The following is an 18,286-nucleotide window of genomic DNA, read 5'->3' as shown; positions in this document are numbered from 1 at the left end:
TCCCCCCTCCAACCCCCCCACTCCCCCCCCAACCCCCCACTTCCCCCCCCAACCCCCCTCACCCCCCAACCCCCCTCACCCCCCAACCCCTCACCCCCCCAACCCCCTCACCCCCCTGCCAACACCCTCGCCCACCGCTCTGCCAACACCCTCGCCCACCCCTCTGCCAACACCCTCGCGCGTCCGCCAACATCCTCAGACCCCTACGCCACTCCCTCATCCCCCCCATCCCCTTTCATCCCCCTCGCCAGCCTCCTTTCCCCCCTCGCCAACCGCCTCTTCCACTTCTGCCAACTCTTTCTCTCCACCCCCCCCCAACTTCTTATTCCTGCTTGAAACCAAGGGTGAGAATTTTTGCAATCCTGGCATTCCGTGACTGGGAGCCATTGTAGGCCAGTGAGCCCAATGTTAATGGGAGAACGGGACATGCTGCGAGCTGGAACACGGGCACAGGTATGGGATTGCAAAATACTTCAGATGGTGGAAATCACACCCAGCAGACAAGGCAGTGTCCGCAGAGAAAGGAGGGTGGGATAATGTTTATGTCTGTAACCCTTGTAATTTGAACATTATTGACACATTTTTATTCTTTGTGTCAGTAATAACATGCTGTACCCGAAGGAAGATAAAGAGAATCGGATCCTGCTTTATGCGGTGAGTTTAAGCATTATTTCATTTATTTATACAGGCTTTGGTGGATAGTGGTGTGAGGTAGTGAAGGGCAACCGAGGCCAGTGAATGATCCTCCTTCATATGTTAATAGAACTGTCATCAACTTCAAATGGTAAAAACAAAATACATATTTGCCCACCACTTGGCTGAGGAGTTACAATATTGGAGTCGAGGGAGTGAGAGTATTTACTGGATCTAGCCAGGTAACGGATATCTGACAGATTGAACAACAAAATGGATGATGGTGTAAGGCGAACGAGGGGAGGTGGGGAGGTGAGTAGTTTAATCGCCACCATCCAAAAAGAAATGAGGGCAGAGGCGATGATCTGAAATTGTTGAACTCGCTGTTGGGGAAGGTGAAGTGTGGTGCTGTTCCTCGAGCTTAGGAGAGTAAGGGCAGAGTTTGGCAGGTGATGTACTCCGTGTTGTGTGCATTTCTTGAGTGTGGGGTAATAATGCAGAAGTGAGTTTTCTGATTCCCTCCCCCTTTTCAGGTCAATGAATTAACATTTTTTTAATAAAACATTTTATTGAGGTATTTGTGATTTTGTAACAATAACAAGAAACAGTATACATACAAATATAAACATAGTGCAAAGGCCGTCTTCCTCCCTCACAGGTCCCACCTTTCTTACATACTAATCTAAACTTAAACCCCCCCCCCCCACCCCGGACACTTCATTTTCTGTAAAGAAGTCGGCGAACGGCTGCCACCTTCGGATGAACCCTGACATTGACCCTCTCCGGGTGAACTTGATTTTCTCCAGACAGAGAAAACCAGCCATGCCAGTGAGCCAGGTCTCTGACTTCGGGGGCTTTGAGTCCCTCCAAGCTAATAGTATCCGTTTCCGGGCTACCAGGGAGGCAAAGGCCTCTTTCTCCTCCTGGATTCCCGGTTCTTCTGACATTCCAAAAATCACCACCTCTGGACTCGGTGCCACCCTTCTTTTTAACATCTTGGACATGACATCCGCAAACCCCTGCCAGAATCCCCTAAGCTTCGGGCATGCCCAGAACATATGAACATGGTTTGCTGGTCCTTCTGCACACCTCGCACACCTGTCTTCTGTCCCAAAGAACCTGCTCATCGGGGCTACTGTCAAGTGTGCCTGATGAATGACCTTAAATTGTATCAGGCTGAGCCTGGCGCATGATGTCAACGATTTGACTCTACTCAACGCATCCGCCCAGAGACCATCCTCTATCTCTCCTCCTAACTCCTGTTCCCATTTGTGTTTCAGCTCCTCGGTCTGCGTTTCCTCTGACCCCATGAGTTCTTTATAGTGTTCTGTGCGCCCTGTCCACCTCCAAGGGTCGAGTGAACGCCCCATCCCCCATTAGCTTCTCGAGCATACCCGCTATACATGCCCTGCATCTGCTCCTTCGGACCCCTCCAGGAGACCAACGATGTTCAATTTCTGCCGGCGGGACCTATTCCCTAAATCCTCCACCTTCTCCTGGAGTCTTTTCTGTTGGTGTCTCAGCATCTCCACCTTTATTGCTGTTTGGTGTTCTTCGTGCTCGGTCAGTGTCTTCTCCACTTACTGGGTCGCCCGATCTTGAGCATCCAATCTCTGTTCCAGCCAAGCAATCAATTCCTTAATAGGGTCCAAGCATTCCCGTTTCTGCTTGGCGCAGCCCTTTTGGATAAACTTCATCAACTGCTCCGTTGACCACTGGGTCGTCGAGCTAGAACTCCGCTCGTCCGCCATGCTTTTCTCCAGGGCAGCTTCAACCCAGGCTTTCTGTTTGCCTATTTCTTCCTTTGCGAGCACTCCTGGTCCGCCTCTCCATGCACTGGTGTGGGACTCCTCCTCACAGTCGCGTCCACTATCGATTTTTCAAATAAGATCCGAGAACAAATCGGGAAAAAGGTCCGAGGGAGCCACCAAATGTGCGACCTACTTCTTCATGGCCACCACCGGACGTCCCAGGTCAATGCATTTACATTAAAAATTCAACATCCTGACTGACAATCAGGACAATCACATGTTGGTGTGTTCAGTGTGTTCTATTGAAGAGAGAGAAGATCCTGCAAATTAAACCATGGAAGTCTGGCTGGTGTGGTAAATACTCTGATTTCTGTGTACATCCATCGCTGTGACAAAGACTGTGATCCTGACCAGCTATCTCTCTGTCTGTCTTTCATGATCAAATATACACCTGGGCAGTTTGATTTAGCTCAGTTGGCTGGATATCTGATTCGTGATGCAGAGTGAGGCCGACAGCATGGGTTTGATTCCTCTACCGGCAGAGGTTATTCATGAAGGCCCTGCCTTCTCAACCTTGTCCCTCGCCTGAGGTGTGCTGACCCTCTGGTTAAATCACCACCAGTCAGCTCTCCCTCCCAAAGGAGAAAGCAGCCTGTGGTCATCTGGGATTATGGCGACTTTACTGTTTCTAAAAGCAAAATACACACAGCTGAGGCTATTGGATGGGTCTGGAGTGTCCCGCCCAGAAAGGTTTCTTTTCCACTTCTCGTACATGCAGAGACCAGGTTTGCATTCCCCTTGAGTGTAGAAGATTACAGGGTGATTCAAATGTTTGAGATGATTCGGGCGGTACTGCTGTCTCATAGCGCCAGGGATCCGGGTTCAATCCCGGCATCGGGTGACTGTGTGGAGTTTGCACTTTCTTCTTGTGTCTGCGTGGGTTTCTTCCGGGTGCTCCGGTTTCCTCCCACAGTCCAAAGATGTGCAGGTTAGGTGGATTGGCTATGCTAAATTGCTCCTTAGTGTCCAAAATGTTAGATGGGGTTACTGGGATAAATGAAATAGATGGCCTTCACATGTTTCCTGGTCCGGGCTTATTTCACGAGCAGTCTTCGCCGCTTCTAGCTTCCGAGAGCTGTGTTTTTATGTTGAGGAATTTAAATCAGGAATGGGAGAGCTGAAGTTAACAAACCGAGATGTGAAATCACCGTGAGTGATATCGTAGGAAAGGTTGTTGCTGTGAAACCGGTCTAACACTATCTTAAGGCTGTGCGTAGGTATGTATGAAAGTAGCAGAACTGGTCACTTAAATCAACAAGTTTGGAGAAAAGCTGAATGTTTTCGACAGAAAGAAACACGTGTTGATTGTAAGTGAAACAATATAAATGTTGAAAGGTTTCCAATGTCTTGTGGCTCCCATTGGAATGGAGGCAAGCTTTTTAAAAATAATTTTTTTTTTCCCAATTAAGGGGCAATTTAGTGTGGCCAATTCGCTTACCCTGCACATCTTTGGGTGTGACCCACGTTTATATTGTTTCACGTACAATAGACACGTGTTACTTTCTCTGTCGAAAACATTCAGCTTTTCTCCAGACTTGTTCTTGATTTAAGTGAGCAGCACTGCTACTTTCACACACACCTAGGCACAGCCTCGCGATAGTGCTAGACAGGTTTCACAGCAACACCCTTATCTATGCTAGCACTCACGGGAAGAATGTGCAAACTCCACACGGATAGTGACCCGGGAACGGGATCCAACCCGGGCCCTCTGTGTCGTGAGGCAGCAACGCTAACCACTGCGTCTCCGTGCCCACCCCAAGGAATGGAGACAAGCCGATTAAAGCTAGCGACAGTCAAGTGTAATAAGAAATCGGAGCAGGAGTTGGCCATTCGGCCCCTCAAACCCACTCCACCATTCAATACGATCAACTCCACTTTCCTGCCCGTTCTCCAGAACCCTTCAATCCATTAATTTAAAAATCTGTCTATCACCTCAAATTTACTCAATGTCCCCGTATCCACCGCACGCTGAGGTAGAAAATTCCACAGATTCACCACCCTTTGGGAGAAGTAATATCTCCTCATCTCTGTTTTAAATCTGCTCCCCCTTACCCAAAAACTAGGACCTCGTTTTAGAATGCCCCACAAGAGGAAACATCCGTTCTACGTCTACTTTGCCAATACCTTTTATCATCTTAGATATCTCGATTCGATGAACTCTCATTCTTCTAAACTTGAGAGTGGATAGGCCTAAAGTGCTGAGTCTCTCATCAGAAGACAAACACCTCATTGTTATCGACAATGCTGGATGAATGGATAAGATTGCTTTCAGTGTACTGCTGCAGTTTATGACATCATGGAGGCTAAAAACCTTTTGAGTTGGCAACGTTGTAGATGTTTCAAATTTCTGACTGAAATCAGGTTGAGGGGCTCCATCCATTGATCCAGATGATAGTGACACTACCCAGTATCACGCTAGCCCACACATTGCAGAACCTTTTGAGTTTAATTCCATAGCATGTTCTAAATTGTCTGGTCTGCTTGGTGCTGCAATTGGCATCAGTGCCTCTACATCCCTGAGTTCCCAGTCTGTGAGAGTGCGAGCCCTTGGGAATGAAGGGGAAATTGAAAGGATAAAATTCACCAGCTGTTGCACTGCCAGACAGCCCTCGTGCATTGTCTCCCAGGACAGTAAAACTGTAACTGCTTTTCCTTCTGTATATCCATCATCTGCACATTTAGATCTGAAACGTTCTCATCTAATCACTGCCTGAAAACAGAAAATGCTGGAAATATCCAGGAGGTTTGGTGGCATTTGTGAGGGAGAGATACAGAGCTAATGTTCTGGGACAATAACCTTTTGTTAGAGCTGCTTGATCCATTTTATCATCTTTATCACCATTTATCAAGCCTGCTGGTGTCTGACCTGTCGCCCGACTCTCAGTTCTAAAGATAATTTGTCCATTGCTGAGCTATTAGTGGATGGCTGCTGGATAGATTTGGAAGGAGGCCCGTTAATATTTCCCAATCCACTCGTACTTTCCACGTGGTCCTGAGAAAAAGTTGAAGTTTTAACTTTGTGAGCAGTCTTGTGTAATTCAAATACTTTGTTTGCATTTTAGTGTCGAAACTGTGACTACCAACAAGAAGCCGATAATAGCTGTATCTATGTCAACAAAATCACACACGAAGTGGAGTAAGTAGTAATCATGTCCGCTGTGTGCGAGTTTAAGCAGAACACCATTGTAACTGCGCCTGTCCTCCATCCTCTAGCTCCTCCTCAGCTCGTCCTCCAACCCCTCCTGGTCTGCCTCTTCCTTCTCCTCAGATGAGGTTGCATGTCCCTCTGTCTCCTTCTCCTCCAGCATGTTGCCCCGCTGCTGTACCAGATTGTGGAGGGCCACCACAAAGCAGAGACCATCTGGGGGGGTGTACGCACCACCAGAGCGGTCCAGGCATTGAAACTTCATTTTCAGCAGCCCAATGCACCACTCAGTGACAGCACATGTGGGACTCATTGTAACGGGTCTCTGCCTCGGTCCCATAGAATATAGAACATAGAAAAATACAGCACAGAACAGGCCCTTCGGCCCATGATGTTGTGCCGAACTTTTGTCCTAGATTAAGGACAAATTAATCCAAACCCCATCATTCTACCGTAATCCATGTACCTATCCAATAGCCACTTGAAGGTCCCTAATGTTTCCGAATCAACTACTTCCACAGGAAGTGCATTCCATGCCCCCACTACTCTCTGGGTAAAGAACCTACCTCTGACATCCCCCCTATATCTTCCACCATTCAACTTAAATTTATGTCCCCTTGTAATGGTTTGTTCCACCCGGGGAAAACGTCTCTGACTGTCTACTCTATCTATTCCCCTGATCATCTTATAAACTCTATCATATCGCCCCTCATCCTTCTCCGTTCTAATGAGAAAAGGCCTCGCACCCTCAACCTTTCCTCGTAAGACCTACTCTCCATTCCAGGCAACATCCTGGTAAATCTCCTTTGCACCTTTTCCAAAGCTTCCACATCCTTCCTAAAATGAGGTGACCAGAACTGCACACAGTACTCCAAATGTGGCCGTACCAAGGTTTTGTACAGCTGCATCATCACCTCACGGCTCTTAAACTCAATCCCTCTGTTAATGAATGCTAGCACACCATAGGCCTTCTTCACAGCTCTATCCACTTGAGTGGCAACTTTCAAAGATCTATGAACATAGACCCCAAGATCTCTCTGCTCCTCTACATTGCCAAGAACCCTACCGTTAACCCTGTAATCCGCATTCATATTTGTCCTTCCAAAATGGACAACCTCACACTTGTCAGGGTTAAACTCCATCTGCCACTTCTCAGCCCAGCTCTGCATCCTATCTCTGTCTCTTTGCAGCTGACAACAGCCCTCCTCATTATCCACAACTCCACCAATCTTCGTATCATCTGCAAATTTACTGACCCACCCTTCAACTCCCTCATCCAAGTCTTTAATGAAAATCACAAACAGCAGAGGACCCAGAACTGATCCCTGCGGTACACCACTGGTAACTGGGCTCCAGGCTGAATATTTGCCATCCACCACCACTCTCTGACTTCTATCAGTTAGACAGTTCGTTATCCAACTGGCCAAATTTCCCACTATCCCATGCCTCCTTACTTTCTTCATAAGCCTACCATGGGGAACCTTATCAAATGTCTTACTAAAATCCATGTACACTACATCCACTGCTTTACCTTCATCCACAGGTGAAACCGGTAGGCGAGACCTACCCCTCACAAATCTGTGCTGACTATCCCTAATCAAGCAGTGTCTTTCCAGATGCTCAGAAATCCTATCCCTCAGTACCCTTTCCATTACTTTGCCTACCACCGAAGTAAGACTAACTGGCCTGTAATTCCCATTGTTATCCCTATTCCCTTTTTTGAACAGGGGCATGACATTTGCCACTCTCCAATCCCCTGGCACCACCCCTGTTGACAGTGAGGACGAAAAGATCATTGCCAACGGCTCTGCAATTTCATTTCTTGCTTCCCATAGAATCCTTGGATATATCCCGTCAGGCCCAGGGGACTTGTCTATCCTCAAGTTTTTCAAAACGCCCAACACATCTTCCTTCCTAACAAGTATCTCCTCGAGCTTACCAGTCTGTTTCACACTGTCCTCTCCAACAATATGGCCCCTCTCATTTGTAAATACTGAAGAAAAGTACTCGTTCAAGACCTCTCCTATCTCTTCAAACTCGATACACAATCTCCCGCTACTGTTCTTGATCGGACCTACCCTCGCTCTAGTCATTCTCATATTTCTCACATATGTGTAAAAGGCCTTGGGGCTTTCCTTGATCCTACCTGCCAAAGACTTTTCATGCCCTCTCTTAGCTCTCCTTTTTTTTTTATAAATTTAGATTACCCAATTATTTTTTTTTCCAATTAAGGGGCAATTTAGCATGGCCAATCCACCTACTCTGCACATTTTTGGGTTGTGGGGGCGAAACCCACGCAGACACGGGGAGAATGTGCAAACTCCACACGGGCAGTGACCCAGAGCCGGGATCGAACCTGGGATCTCAGCGCCGTGAGGCGGTTGTGCTAACCACTAGGCCACCGTGCTGCCCCTATCTTAGCTCTCCTAATCCCTTTCTTCAGTTCCCTCCTGGCTATCTTGTATCCCTCCAGCGCCCTGTCTGAACCTTGTTTCCTCAACCTTACATAAGTCTCCTTCTTCCTCTTAACAAGACATTCAACCTCTCTTGTCAACCATGGTTCCCTCACTTGACCATCTCTTCCCTGCCTGATAGGGACATACATATCAAAGACACGTAGTACCTGTTCCTTGAACAAGTTCCACATTTCACTTGTGTCCTTCCCTGACAGCCTATGTTCCCAACTTATGCAATTCAATTCCTGTCTGACAGCATTGTATTTACCCTTCCCCCAATTGTAAACCTTACCCTATTGCACGCACCTATCCCTCTCCATTACTAAAGTGAAAGTCACAGAATTGTGGTCACTACCTCCAAAATGCTTCCCCACTAACAAATCTATCACCTGCCCTGGCTCATTACCAAGTACCAAATCCAGTATGGCCTCCCCTCTGGTCGGACAATCTACATACTGTGTTAGAAAAGCTTCCTGGACACACTGCACAAACACTACCCCATCCAAACTATTTGATCTAAAGAGTTTCCACTCAATGTTTGGGAAGTTGAAGTCGCCCATGACTACTACCCTGTGACTTCTACACCTTTTCCCAATCTGTTCCTCCACATCTCTGCTGCTATTGGGAGGCCTATAGAAAACTCCCAACAAGGTGACTGCTCCTTTCCTATTTCTGACTTCAACCCATACTACCTCAGTAGGCAGATCCTCCTTGAACTGCCTTTCTGCAGCTGTTATACTATCTCTAATTAACAATGCCCCCCCCCCCCCCCCCCCACCTCTTTTACCATCCTCCCTAATCTTGTTGAAACATCTATAACCAGGGACCTCCAACAACCATTTCTGCCCCTCTTCTATCCAAGTTTCCGTGATGGCCACCACATCGTAGTCCCAAGTACCGATCCATGCCTTAAGTTAACCCACCTTATTCCTGATGCTTCTTGCATTAAAGTATACACACTTCAACACATCTCCTTGCTTGCAAGTACTCTCCTTTGTCAGTGTTACCTTCCCCACTGCGTCATTACACGCTTTGGCATCCTGAATATCGGCTTCCTTAGTTGCTGGACTACAAATCCGGTTCCCATTCCCCTGCCAAATTAGTTTAAACCCTCCCGAAGACTACTCGGAAACCTCCCTCCCAGGATATTGGTGCCCCTCTGGTTCAGATGCAACCTGTCCTGCTTGTACAGGTCCCACCTTCCCCAGAATGCGTTCCAATTATCCAAATACCTGAAACCCTCCCTCCTACACCATTCCTGCAGCCACGTGTTCAACTGCACTCTCTCCCTATTTCTAGCCTCGCTATCACGTGGCATTGGCAACAAACCAGAGATGACAACTCTGTCTGTCCTGGCCTTTAACTTCCAGCCTAATTCCCTAAACTTGTTTATTACGTCCACACCCTTTTCCTACCTACGTCGTTGGTACCAATGTGCACCACGACTTCTGGCTGCTCACCCTTCCCCTTCAGGATCCTGAAGACACGATCCAAGACATCCCTGGCCCTGGCACCCGGGAGGCAACATACCTTCCGGGAGTCTCGCTCGCAACCACAGAATCTCCTATCTATTCCCCTAACCATTGAATCGCCTATTACTAGGAGTAGGCTTCAATGAAGTTACTGTGAAAAGCCCCGAGTCGCCACATTCCGGCGCCTGTCCGGGTAGACTGGTACGGGAATCGAACAGTGTTGCTGGCCTGCTTGGTCTGCTTTAAAAGCCAGCGATTTAGCCTAGTGTGCTAAACCAGCCCCGTCTGGATCTGGTCCTGTGTAATGAGACAGGATTGATTAATGATCTCATAGTTTGGGATCCTCTCGGAAGGAGCGATCACAATATGGTGGAATTTAAAATACAGATGGAGGGGAGAAGGTAAAATCAAACACTCGTGTTTTGTACTTAAACAAAGGAGATTACAATTGGATGAGAGAAGAACTAGCTACGGTTGACTGGGAGCAAAGACTTTATGGTGAAACAGTTGAGGAACAGTGGAAAACCTTCCAAGCGATTTTTCACAGTGCTCAGCAAAGGTTTATACCAACAAAAAGGAAGGAAGGTAGAAAGAGGGAAAATCGACTGTGGATATCTAAGGAAATAAGGGAGAGCATCAAATTGAAGGAAAAAGCATACAAAGTGGCAAAGATTAGTGGGAGACTAGAGGACTGGGAAATCTTTAGGGGGCAACAGAAAGCTACTAAAAAAGCTATAAAGAAGAGTAAGATAGATTATGAGAGTAAACTTGCTCAATATAAAAACAGATAGTAAAAGTTTCTACAAATACATAAAACAAAAAAAGAGTGGCTAAGGTAAATATTGGTCCTTTAGTGGATGAGAAGGGAGATTTAATAATGGGAGATGAGGAAATGGCTGAGGAACTGAACAGGTTTTTTGGGTCGGTCTTCACAGTGGAAGACACAAATAACATGCCAGTGACTGATGGGAATGAGGCTATGACAGGGAAGGCTAAAGGTAGACAAGTCTCCTGGGCCTGATGGAATGCATCCCAGAGTGCTAAAAGAGATGGCTAGGGAAATTGCAAATGCACTAGTGATAATTTACCAAAATTCACTAGACTCTGGAGTGGTCCCGGCGGATTGGAAATTAGCAAACGTGACACCACTGTTTAAAAAAAGAAGTAGGCAGAAAGTGGGTAATTTTAGGCCAGTGAGCTTAACTTCGGTAGTAAGGAAGATGCTGGAATCTATCATCAAGGAAGAAATAACGAGGCATCTGGATGGAAATTGTCCCATTGGGCAGACGCAGCATGGGTTCATAAAGGGCAGGTCGTGCCTAACTAACTTAGTGGAATTTTTTGAGGACATTACCAGTGAGGTAGATAACACGGAGCCAATGGATGTGGTATATCTGAATTTCCAGAAAGCCTTTGACAAGGTGCCACACAAAAGGTTGCATAAGATAAAGATGCATGGCATTAAGGGTAAAGTAGTAGCATGGATAGATGATTGGTTAGTTAATAGAAAGCAAAGAGTGGGGATTAATGGGTGTTTCTCTGGTTGGCAATCAGTAGCCAGTGGTGTCCCTCAGGGATCCGTGTTGGGCCCACAATTGTTCACAATTTACATAGATGATTTGGAGTTGGGGACCAAGGGCAATGTGTCCAAGTTTGCAGACGACACTAAGATGAGTGGTAAAGCAAATAGTGCAGAGGATACTGGAAGTCTGCAGAGGGATTTGGATAGGTTAAGTGAATGGGCTAGGGTCTGGCAGATGGAATACAATGTTGATAAATGTGAGGTTATCCATTTTGGTAGGAATAACAGCAAAAGGGATTATTATTTAAATGATAAAATATTAAAATATGCTGCTGTGCAGAGAGACCTGGGTGAGCTCGTGCATGAGTCGCAAAACGTTGGTTTCCAGGTGCAACAAGTGATTAAGAAGGCAAATGGAATTTTGACCTTCATTGCTAGAGGGATGGAGTTTAACACTTGGGAGGTTATTGTATACGGTGTTAGTGAGGCCACACCTGGAGTATTGTGTTCAGTTTTGGTCTCCTTACTTGAGAAAGGACATACTGGCACTGGAGGGTGTGCAGAGGAGATTCACTAGGTTAATCCTAGAGTTGAAGGGGTTGGATTACGAGGAAAGGTTGAGTAGACTGGGACTGTACTCGTTGGAATTTAGAAGGATGAAGGGGGATCTTATAGAAACATATAAAATTATGAAGGGAATAGATAGGATAGATGCGGGCAGGTTGTTTCCACTGGCGGGTGAAAGCAGAACTAGGGGACATAGCCTCAAAATAAGGGGAAGTAGATTTAGGGCTGAGTTTAGGAGGAACTTCTTCACCCAAAGGGTTGTGAATCTATGGAATTCCTTGCCCAGTGAAGCAGTTGAGGCTCCTTCATTAAATGTTTTTAAGGTAAAGATAGATAGTTTTTTGAAGAAGAAAGGGATTAAGGGTTATGGTGTTCTGGCCGGAAAGTGGAGCTGAGTCCACAAAAGATCAGCAGGGTCCACAAAAGGCAGCAGGGTAGCATGGTGGTTAGCATAAATGCTTCACAGCTCCAGGGTCCCAGGTTCGATTCCCGGCTGGGTCACTGTCTGTGTGGAGTCTGCACGTCCTCCCCCTGTGTGCGTGGGTTTCCTCCGGGTGCTCCGGTTTCCTCCCACAGTCCAAAGATGTGCGGGTTAGGTGGATTGGCCATGCTAAATTGCCCGTAGTGTCCTAATAAAAGTAAGGTTAAGGGGGGGGTTGTTGGGTTACGGGTATAGGGTGGATATGTGGGTTTGAGTAGGGTGATCATGGCTCGGCACAACATTGAGGGCCGAAGGGCCTGTTCTGTGCTGTACTGTTCTATGTTCTATCAGCCATGATCTCATTGACTGGGTGAGCAGGCTCGAAGGGCCAAATGGTCTACTCCTATTCTCTACGCATGACACACCAGCACCCTTACGATCTACCCTTGCACAGGGAGAAAGGCAACTTTTGGTGAGGTGCAGGAGGATTGGGAAGATCCGTATCCCTGGGAACCCAACCTTGAGAGGAAATGGGGGTAAAAGGATGTTTCTCTGACTGAATCTGAACAATCCGTGGAATATTTTAATCCCAAAAGAATAACTTGATCAGGCCATCAAAAGATTTGTGCTTGTAACAAGTGATATTCCACCAGCTTCTCGAGGGGCAATAAGGGATGGGAAATAAACGCTGGCCTTGCCAGCGATGCGCATGTCCCATGATTGAATAAAAACAATTACACAATAGAACATAGAACATAGAACAGTACAGCACAGAACAGGCCCTTCGGCCCTCGATGTTGTGCCGAGCAGTGATCACCCCACTTAAACCCACGTAACCTGCATACCCGTAACCCAACAATCCCCCCATTAACCTTACACTACGGGCAATTTAGCATGGCCAATCCACCTAACCCGCACATCTTTGGACTGTGGGAGGAAACCGGAGCACCCGGAGGAAACCCACGCACACACGGGGAGGACGTGCAGACTCCACACAGACAGTGACCCAGCCGGGAATCGAACCTGGGACCCTGGAGCTGTGAAGCATTGATGCTAACCACCATGCTACCGTGAGGCCCCAATCTACGCTGCCGGTACTTTTACAGAGACCCATTTGGTAGAATATTGTAATGCTGTGTCTGTGTCATAAGGGGTCCTCATTGAGCTGGGCCAAGTTGTTGGGCTGTATTCTGCAGGCAGCAGTGAAGAAACGGAACCTGCTGCTGGCTTCAGAGGAAGCTGCCCACCACCTACCGAAGTGTTGTGTTCCCCTTTTCCCAAATGGCACTTTTAAGTCTGACCTCAAGTCAAGGGGATCTTCAGATATCCAGCATCAGTGTAAAATTATCTTTTCGGGGCCAGTGGGGGTGTTTAGCAGTAAATAAAACCCCAGTTAAACCTGATTCAGCAGGCAGTGTTGCCCAGAGTTTGTAACACTGAGATTGAGTGTGCAGGAGTGTAAATTCTCATCAGTTCAATGGTTTCCAATTGATTGCAGTCTGGGAGAGCTTCAACAGTGCATCCTCTGGAGGAGGCCTTACTGGCAGCAGCAGTACAGACTGCAGGAGTGCCTGGCTGTCCCAGTGGAGCAGCAACAGAGAACACTGACTGCCCTGCTGTCGTTACCACCGTAAAGTCTGGCACTCCAGTACTATAAAACTGACCAGTCAATACTGACTCGACAGGCCCTGTATCCGTGGTGTTGATTTTAAATTTGGCGCTCAGCTGTGTCGAATATCTGGTGCTGGGCTTTGCGAGGTTGCACTTTGCAGTCATGGTTATTGCACTGTTTTGTCAAGAGCATCTGCATGATCTTCACAAAGGTGATTTTTTTTTTCCTCTTCAACAGTGAATTGACCCAATCATCGCTGATGTGGCACAGGACCCAACACTGCCTCGAACAGAAGACCACCCGTGCCCAAAGTAAGAAGCACCGCTGCACCTTTTTAACAGCCCCGTCCTTCTCAGATAGCCTAAACCTCGTGAAAATTCAATCTTGAGGTACTGAGGGGTAGTGAATCTGTGGAATGAATTCTTTACTGCAGAGAGCTGTAGAGGCTGGGCTGTTAAGTATGAGACAGACCGATTTTTCATCAGTGCGGGAATCGAGGATTATGGGGATGAAGCGGGAAAGTGGAGTTGGGGATTATTACATCAGATCAGTCATAATTCCATTGAATGGCAGAGCAGCCTCGATGGGCCGAATAGCCGATTTGTGCTTCTGCGTCTTATGGTGCTATGAAGGGAAGAAAAAGGATGGGTGTAACTGTTGAGATCTTTGGTATCTCTGAGTCACACCACACTGTTATACACACCTGTTATTTACTGATCATTGGGAACTGTCATCACCAATCTTGTAGAAGCTCGGGGATTTGATCAGATTTTCCTGGCTGCAATAGATTCTTGTCAGATTTCTATTCGACGTTATTGTGATGAAGCCTTTCTCCAGCTCACTCGAGGCTTAGCTGTCCTATTGGATCCTGTCCCAAAAAAAACGAGTACTGTATCCCAAATCTTTACACTCCGCGGCAGCCCTCCCCTATCCAGACTCGCCCTATGTGATGCTGCACCACTTTACTGCCCTCTTCGACACAGTGTCCCGCTTTAAAAGCCACAATCCTCTCCATGGTGCCAACTACGTGATGCAGACTGTCTACCTCCTCCTGACCTTCTCCTCTCTTCCATCAGCGCGCTCGCCTAGCAGTGACGTTTATTTCCCAACCTATGTACTCACAGTAATTATTGTGGTTGCTGTTTTCCCTCTTCCAAGACACGCACATTTCAGCCAGAGAAGGTTGGATGCGATCCTGAGGCCTGGAGCAGAGGCAGGCTCGGGGGATTGCAGAGTGGGCCTGCTGCCTGGAAACAGGTCAGCAGATGCTCCGTCACCGAGCGAAAGAACTCGAGGCGCTGCCCTTTGAGGTGCTAGAGCCGGCGACAGAGAGATTGGAGGCTAAAGGAGGGAATCTGCAGCCTTCGAGCAGTAAGCTGGGAAGGCTGGGGGTTGTGAAGTAGAGCAAACTAGAAATGTGGGGCGTTCCTACGCCCAGCTTTGGGGAGGTGGGGTGGGAAGGACATATAATTCCCATAAATCTCATTTTAACATGGATATATACTGGCTTTTTGTTAGAGCTGCTCAATTAATCCCCCTCCTCGATTTGTTCTCGCAGCCCTCTATTCTCTTTCCCTTCAAGTAGCCATCCAGTTAATTGTTTAAAGTTGCTGTTGAATCTGATTCCATCACAGGCGGTGCATTCGAAACTTGTGCAGAATTCTCTTTCCTCGTGTCGCCCTTTGCCAATTGCTTAAATCTTTGTCCCCTGCTTACTGACCCTTCTGCCACTGGAAACCCTTTCTCCTTAATTACTCCCATCAGAACCCTTTGGGGTTTTGAGCACCTGGGGTCACGTCTCCTCTTAAATCTCTCTATGCGCAGGAGAGTAACCTCTCCAGTCTCGCCGCATGACTGAAGCCCCTCGCCCCTGGAGCCAATCTAGTCAATCCCTCTCCTCTAAGGCAACAACAGCCTTCCTTACAGCATGGTGCCTAGAATTGGGTGCTCTGCCCCCGCTGAGCAATCACACATGGTTTATAAAGGTTTAGCATAACTTGCTTTGATGCTCTGTGCCTCTATGAATAAAGCTAAGGACCCTTCTGCTTTATTAGCATCCTTCTCAACTGATCGAGCCCCCCCCCCAGCAAAATATATCACCATGTCAGGGGTGGCACAATGGCACCGTGGTTAGCACTGCTGCCTCACAGCTCCAGGGACCTGGGTTCAGTTCCGGCCTTGGGTCACTGTCTGTGTGGAGTTGCACGTTCTCCCCGTGTCTGCGTGCGTTTCCTCCGTGTGCTCCGGTTTCCTCCCACAAATATGTGCAGGTTAGGTGGATTGGCCCTGCTAAAATTGTCCCATAATGCTCAAACGTTAGATAGGGTGACGGGTTTACGGGGGAGTGAGCCGAGGCGGGGTGCTCTTCCAGAGGGTCCGTGCAAACCCGATGGGCTGAATGGCCTCCTTCTGCACTGTAGGGATTCTATGTTGCTCTGTATTAAATTTTGTCTGCTAAATAGTGCCTGTTTCACCAGTCCATGCCCTGTAACAGGTTACAGCTGTTTCTGAATGTTGCAGGTGTGGCCACAAGGAAGCTGTCTTTTTCCAGTCGCACAGTGCAAGAGCTGAGGTACAGTATTGGAACCCTTTGTAGAAACATGCAACAGTTAAAAATATATATTCAAATAATTTATGCCAATGTGTATTATAAGTTAGGTGGATGTGAGTTGTTCCCTATTAGAGGCCAAGCAAGTTATTTTGTTTTTAGTATTTGTCCTACTGTAAAGAAAGCTGAACTGCAAGTTTTCTTTTCCATTTTAAGACGGGAGAGGAGGGTGTGTTAAACTTTTGAAAGTAGGCACCGGTGCTACTTGTTTGCTGCCGATATCGTTTTGCACGAGTGATTTCTCACAGCACTCCCTGCCAACCCCACCATCGAGCCACCCGCACAAGCCCAAACGGCCATTATAGCCACTGCTTAAACCCTCGGCTGCCTAGCCCAGGATGTGCACGTAGTTGTCGCTTTTCCCTTGCCTTTGTGACCGTTTCTGAGTCTGATTGTGCAGCCAGAGAGAATAGGAGAAATGAATATCACTCTGGGTGTGTGTGTGTTTTGTTGTGTGTAAGCTGTGAGGCTATGAAAGGTAGCCTGGGTGATGAAAAGCTTAAGTTTGACCCTTGGTTGCAGTGTTGTGGGAATCTGGCAACACGGCGTATTGGTTACACGCTATCTGGAGAGCTTTAACTGTTGAAAAATTAGTGTTCCAAGGATAACTAGGGTCTCACTGAGCAAAAGACAAAACATTGTGAGGATGTCGTAAAGTTTTTCACAATTAGCTGTATATGGAAAGTATATTGTTTACATGTAATAAATGTTCTTCCAGTGTTAGAAAGCAGACAGTTTCTCTCTGAATTATAAACAGTTCAGCTGCCTTTGAGCCTATTAAGATCTAGATCAGGACTGTCTGACCTCATTTTGCGGACGCTGGGGCTTTTAACGACCTTTAGCAACGATTGTGGTTTTAAAAGGGGCCAGAAAAATGTTGGCATGTTTTCTTATGAGTGAACCGAATGGTCGTAGTGTTTGTGACCATTGTTGACCATAAAGGATTTCGAGTTTAAAGCCTGCACTTAACGGAGCCGTCTCCCTCCCTGCTGCAGGACGCAATGAGACTGTACTACGTGTGCACAGCACCACACTGCGGCCATCGCTGGACTGAGTGAGGACACGTGGTGCTGCCCCTTGAGATCTGGCTCTGTCGATGTCAGATGTCAGCCGGCATATCAGTTCAAAGACAATGTAAAATTGAGACAAAGAAATCAACGTGTGGTAATAATGTTTATTTTTTAAAAGCCATGCTTGTACTAATCTTTTTCTAATTTTGTAAATAAACTAATAAAAAAACAGTTGGAATAATATTCTGTGCATTGATTTAACTGACTTTTCACAATGGGAAATGTTAACTCCCACAAGAATCTGGACATTGGATGCCAGGATGTTGTTTCCTCTGGCTGGGGAGGGTTTAGAACAGGGAACAGTCTATAGAACACAGGGTGGTGCACCTGTGGAATTCTTGACCACAGGAGGCTGTGGAGATCGAGTCACTGAATATATTTAAGAAGGAAATAGATTTTTAAACTCTAAAGGTGTCAAGGGGACTGGGGGGAGCACGGGAGGTCTGGCATTGAGATAGAGGATCAGCCATGGCATATTGAATGGTGGAGCAGGCTCAAAGGGCTGAATGGCCTCCTCTTGCTCCTGTTTTCTATGTTTCTCAGTAACCTGGCTGGTATCTCAGGCGGATCACAGACTAGAACCCTAAAGACCCCGGGTCTTGCCATCACGTACTCAACTGGAATACTGCGCCTCAGTGTGGCACCAATCTGCCCACACGTAGAATAGAATTACTACAGTGCAGAAGGAGGCCCATCGAGTCTGTGCCAACTCTGAAAGAGTGCCCAACCCCACCTAACCCGCACATCTTTGGACTATGGGAGGAAACCGGAGCACCCGGAGGAAACCCATGCAGACGGGGGAAGAATGTGCAAACTCCGCACTGTCACCCAAGGCTGGAATTGAACCTGGGCCCCTGGCTCTGTGAGGCAGCAGTGCAGACCACTGTGCCGCCCACCAGGCATATTGATGTGCAACTGAACAAACTGCATCATCGCAGGATACCCTCCCACCAACTAATCGCCACGACT

At 47.2% G+C, this 18,286-nt stretch overlaps 1 protein-coding gene across 1 annotated transcript in view; it reads left to right on the top strand.

Annotated features, from left to right (window-relative positions):
- Positions 1–17,500, top strand: part of polr2i (RNA polymerase II subunit I) — a 22,729-nt gene extending 5,229 nt beyond the window's left edge. The window contains 7 exon segments of the mRNA XM_038785792.1: positions 437–453; positions 600–654; positions 5,507–5,580; positions 13,877–13,887; positions 13,890–13,950; positions 16,160–16,211; positions 17,243–17,500. Coding sequence (XP_038641720.1) covers positions 437–453; positions 600–654; positions 5,507–5,580; positions 13,877–13,887; positions 13,890–13,950; positions 16,160–16,211; positions 17,243–17,305 — 333 coding nt within the window. The 3' untranslated portion in view covers positions 17,306–17,500.
- Positions 17,501–18,286: the final 786 nt, after the last annotated feature.

Source organism: Scyliorhinus canicula, chromosome 27 (genome assembly GCF_902713615.1).
Source record: "Scyliorhinus canicula chromosome 27, sScyCan1.1, whole genome shotgun sequence".
NCBI lineage: Eukaryota > Metazoa > Chordata > Chondrichthyes > Carcharhiniformes > Scyliorhinidae > Scyliorhinus > Scyliorhinus canicula.
This window is presented reverse-complemented; position numbering and strand designations above follow the sequence as displayed.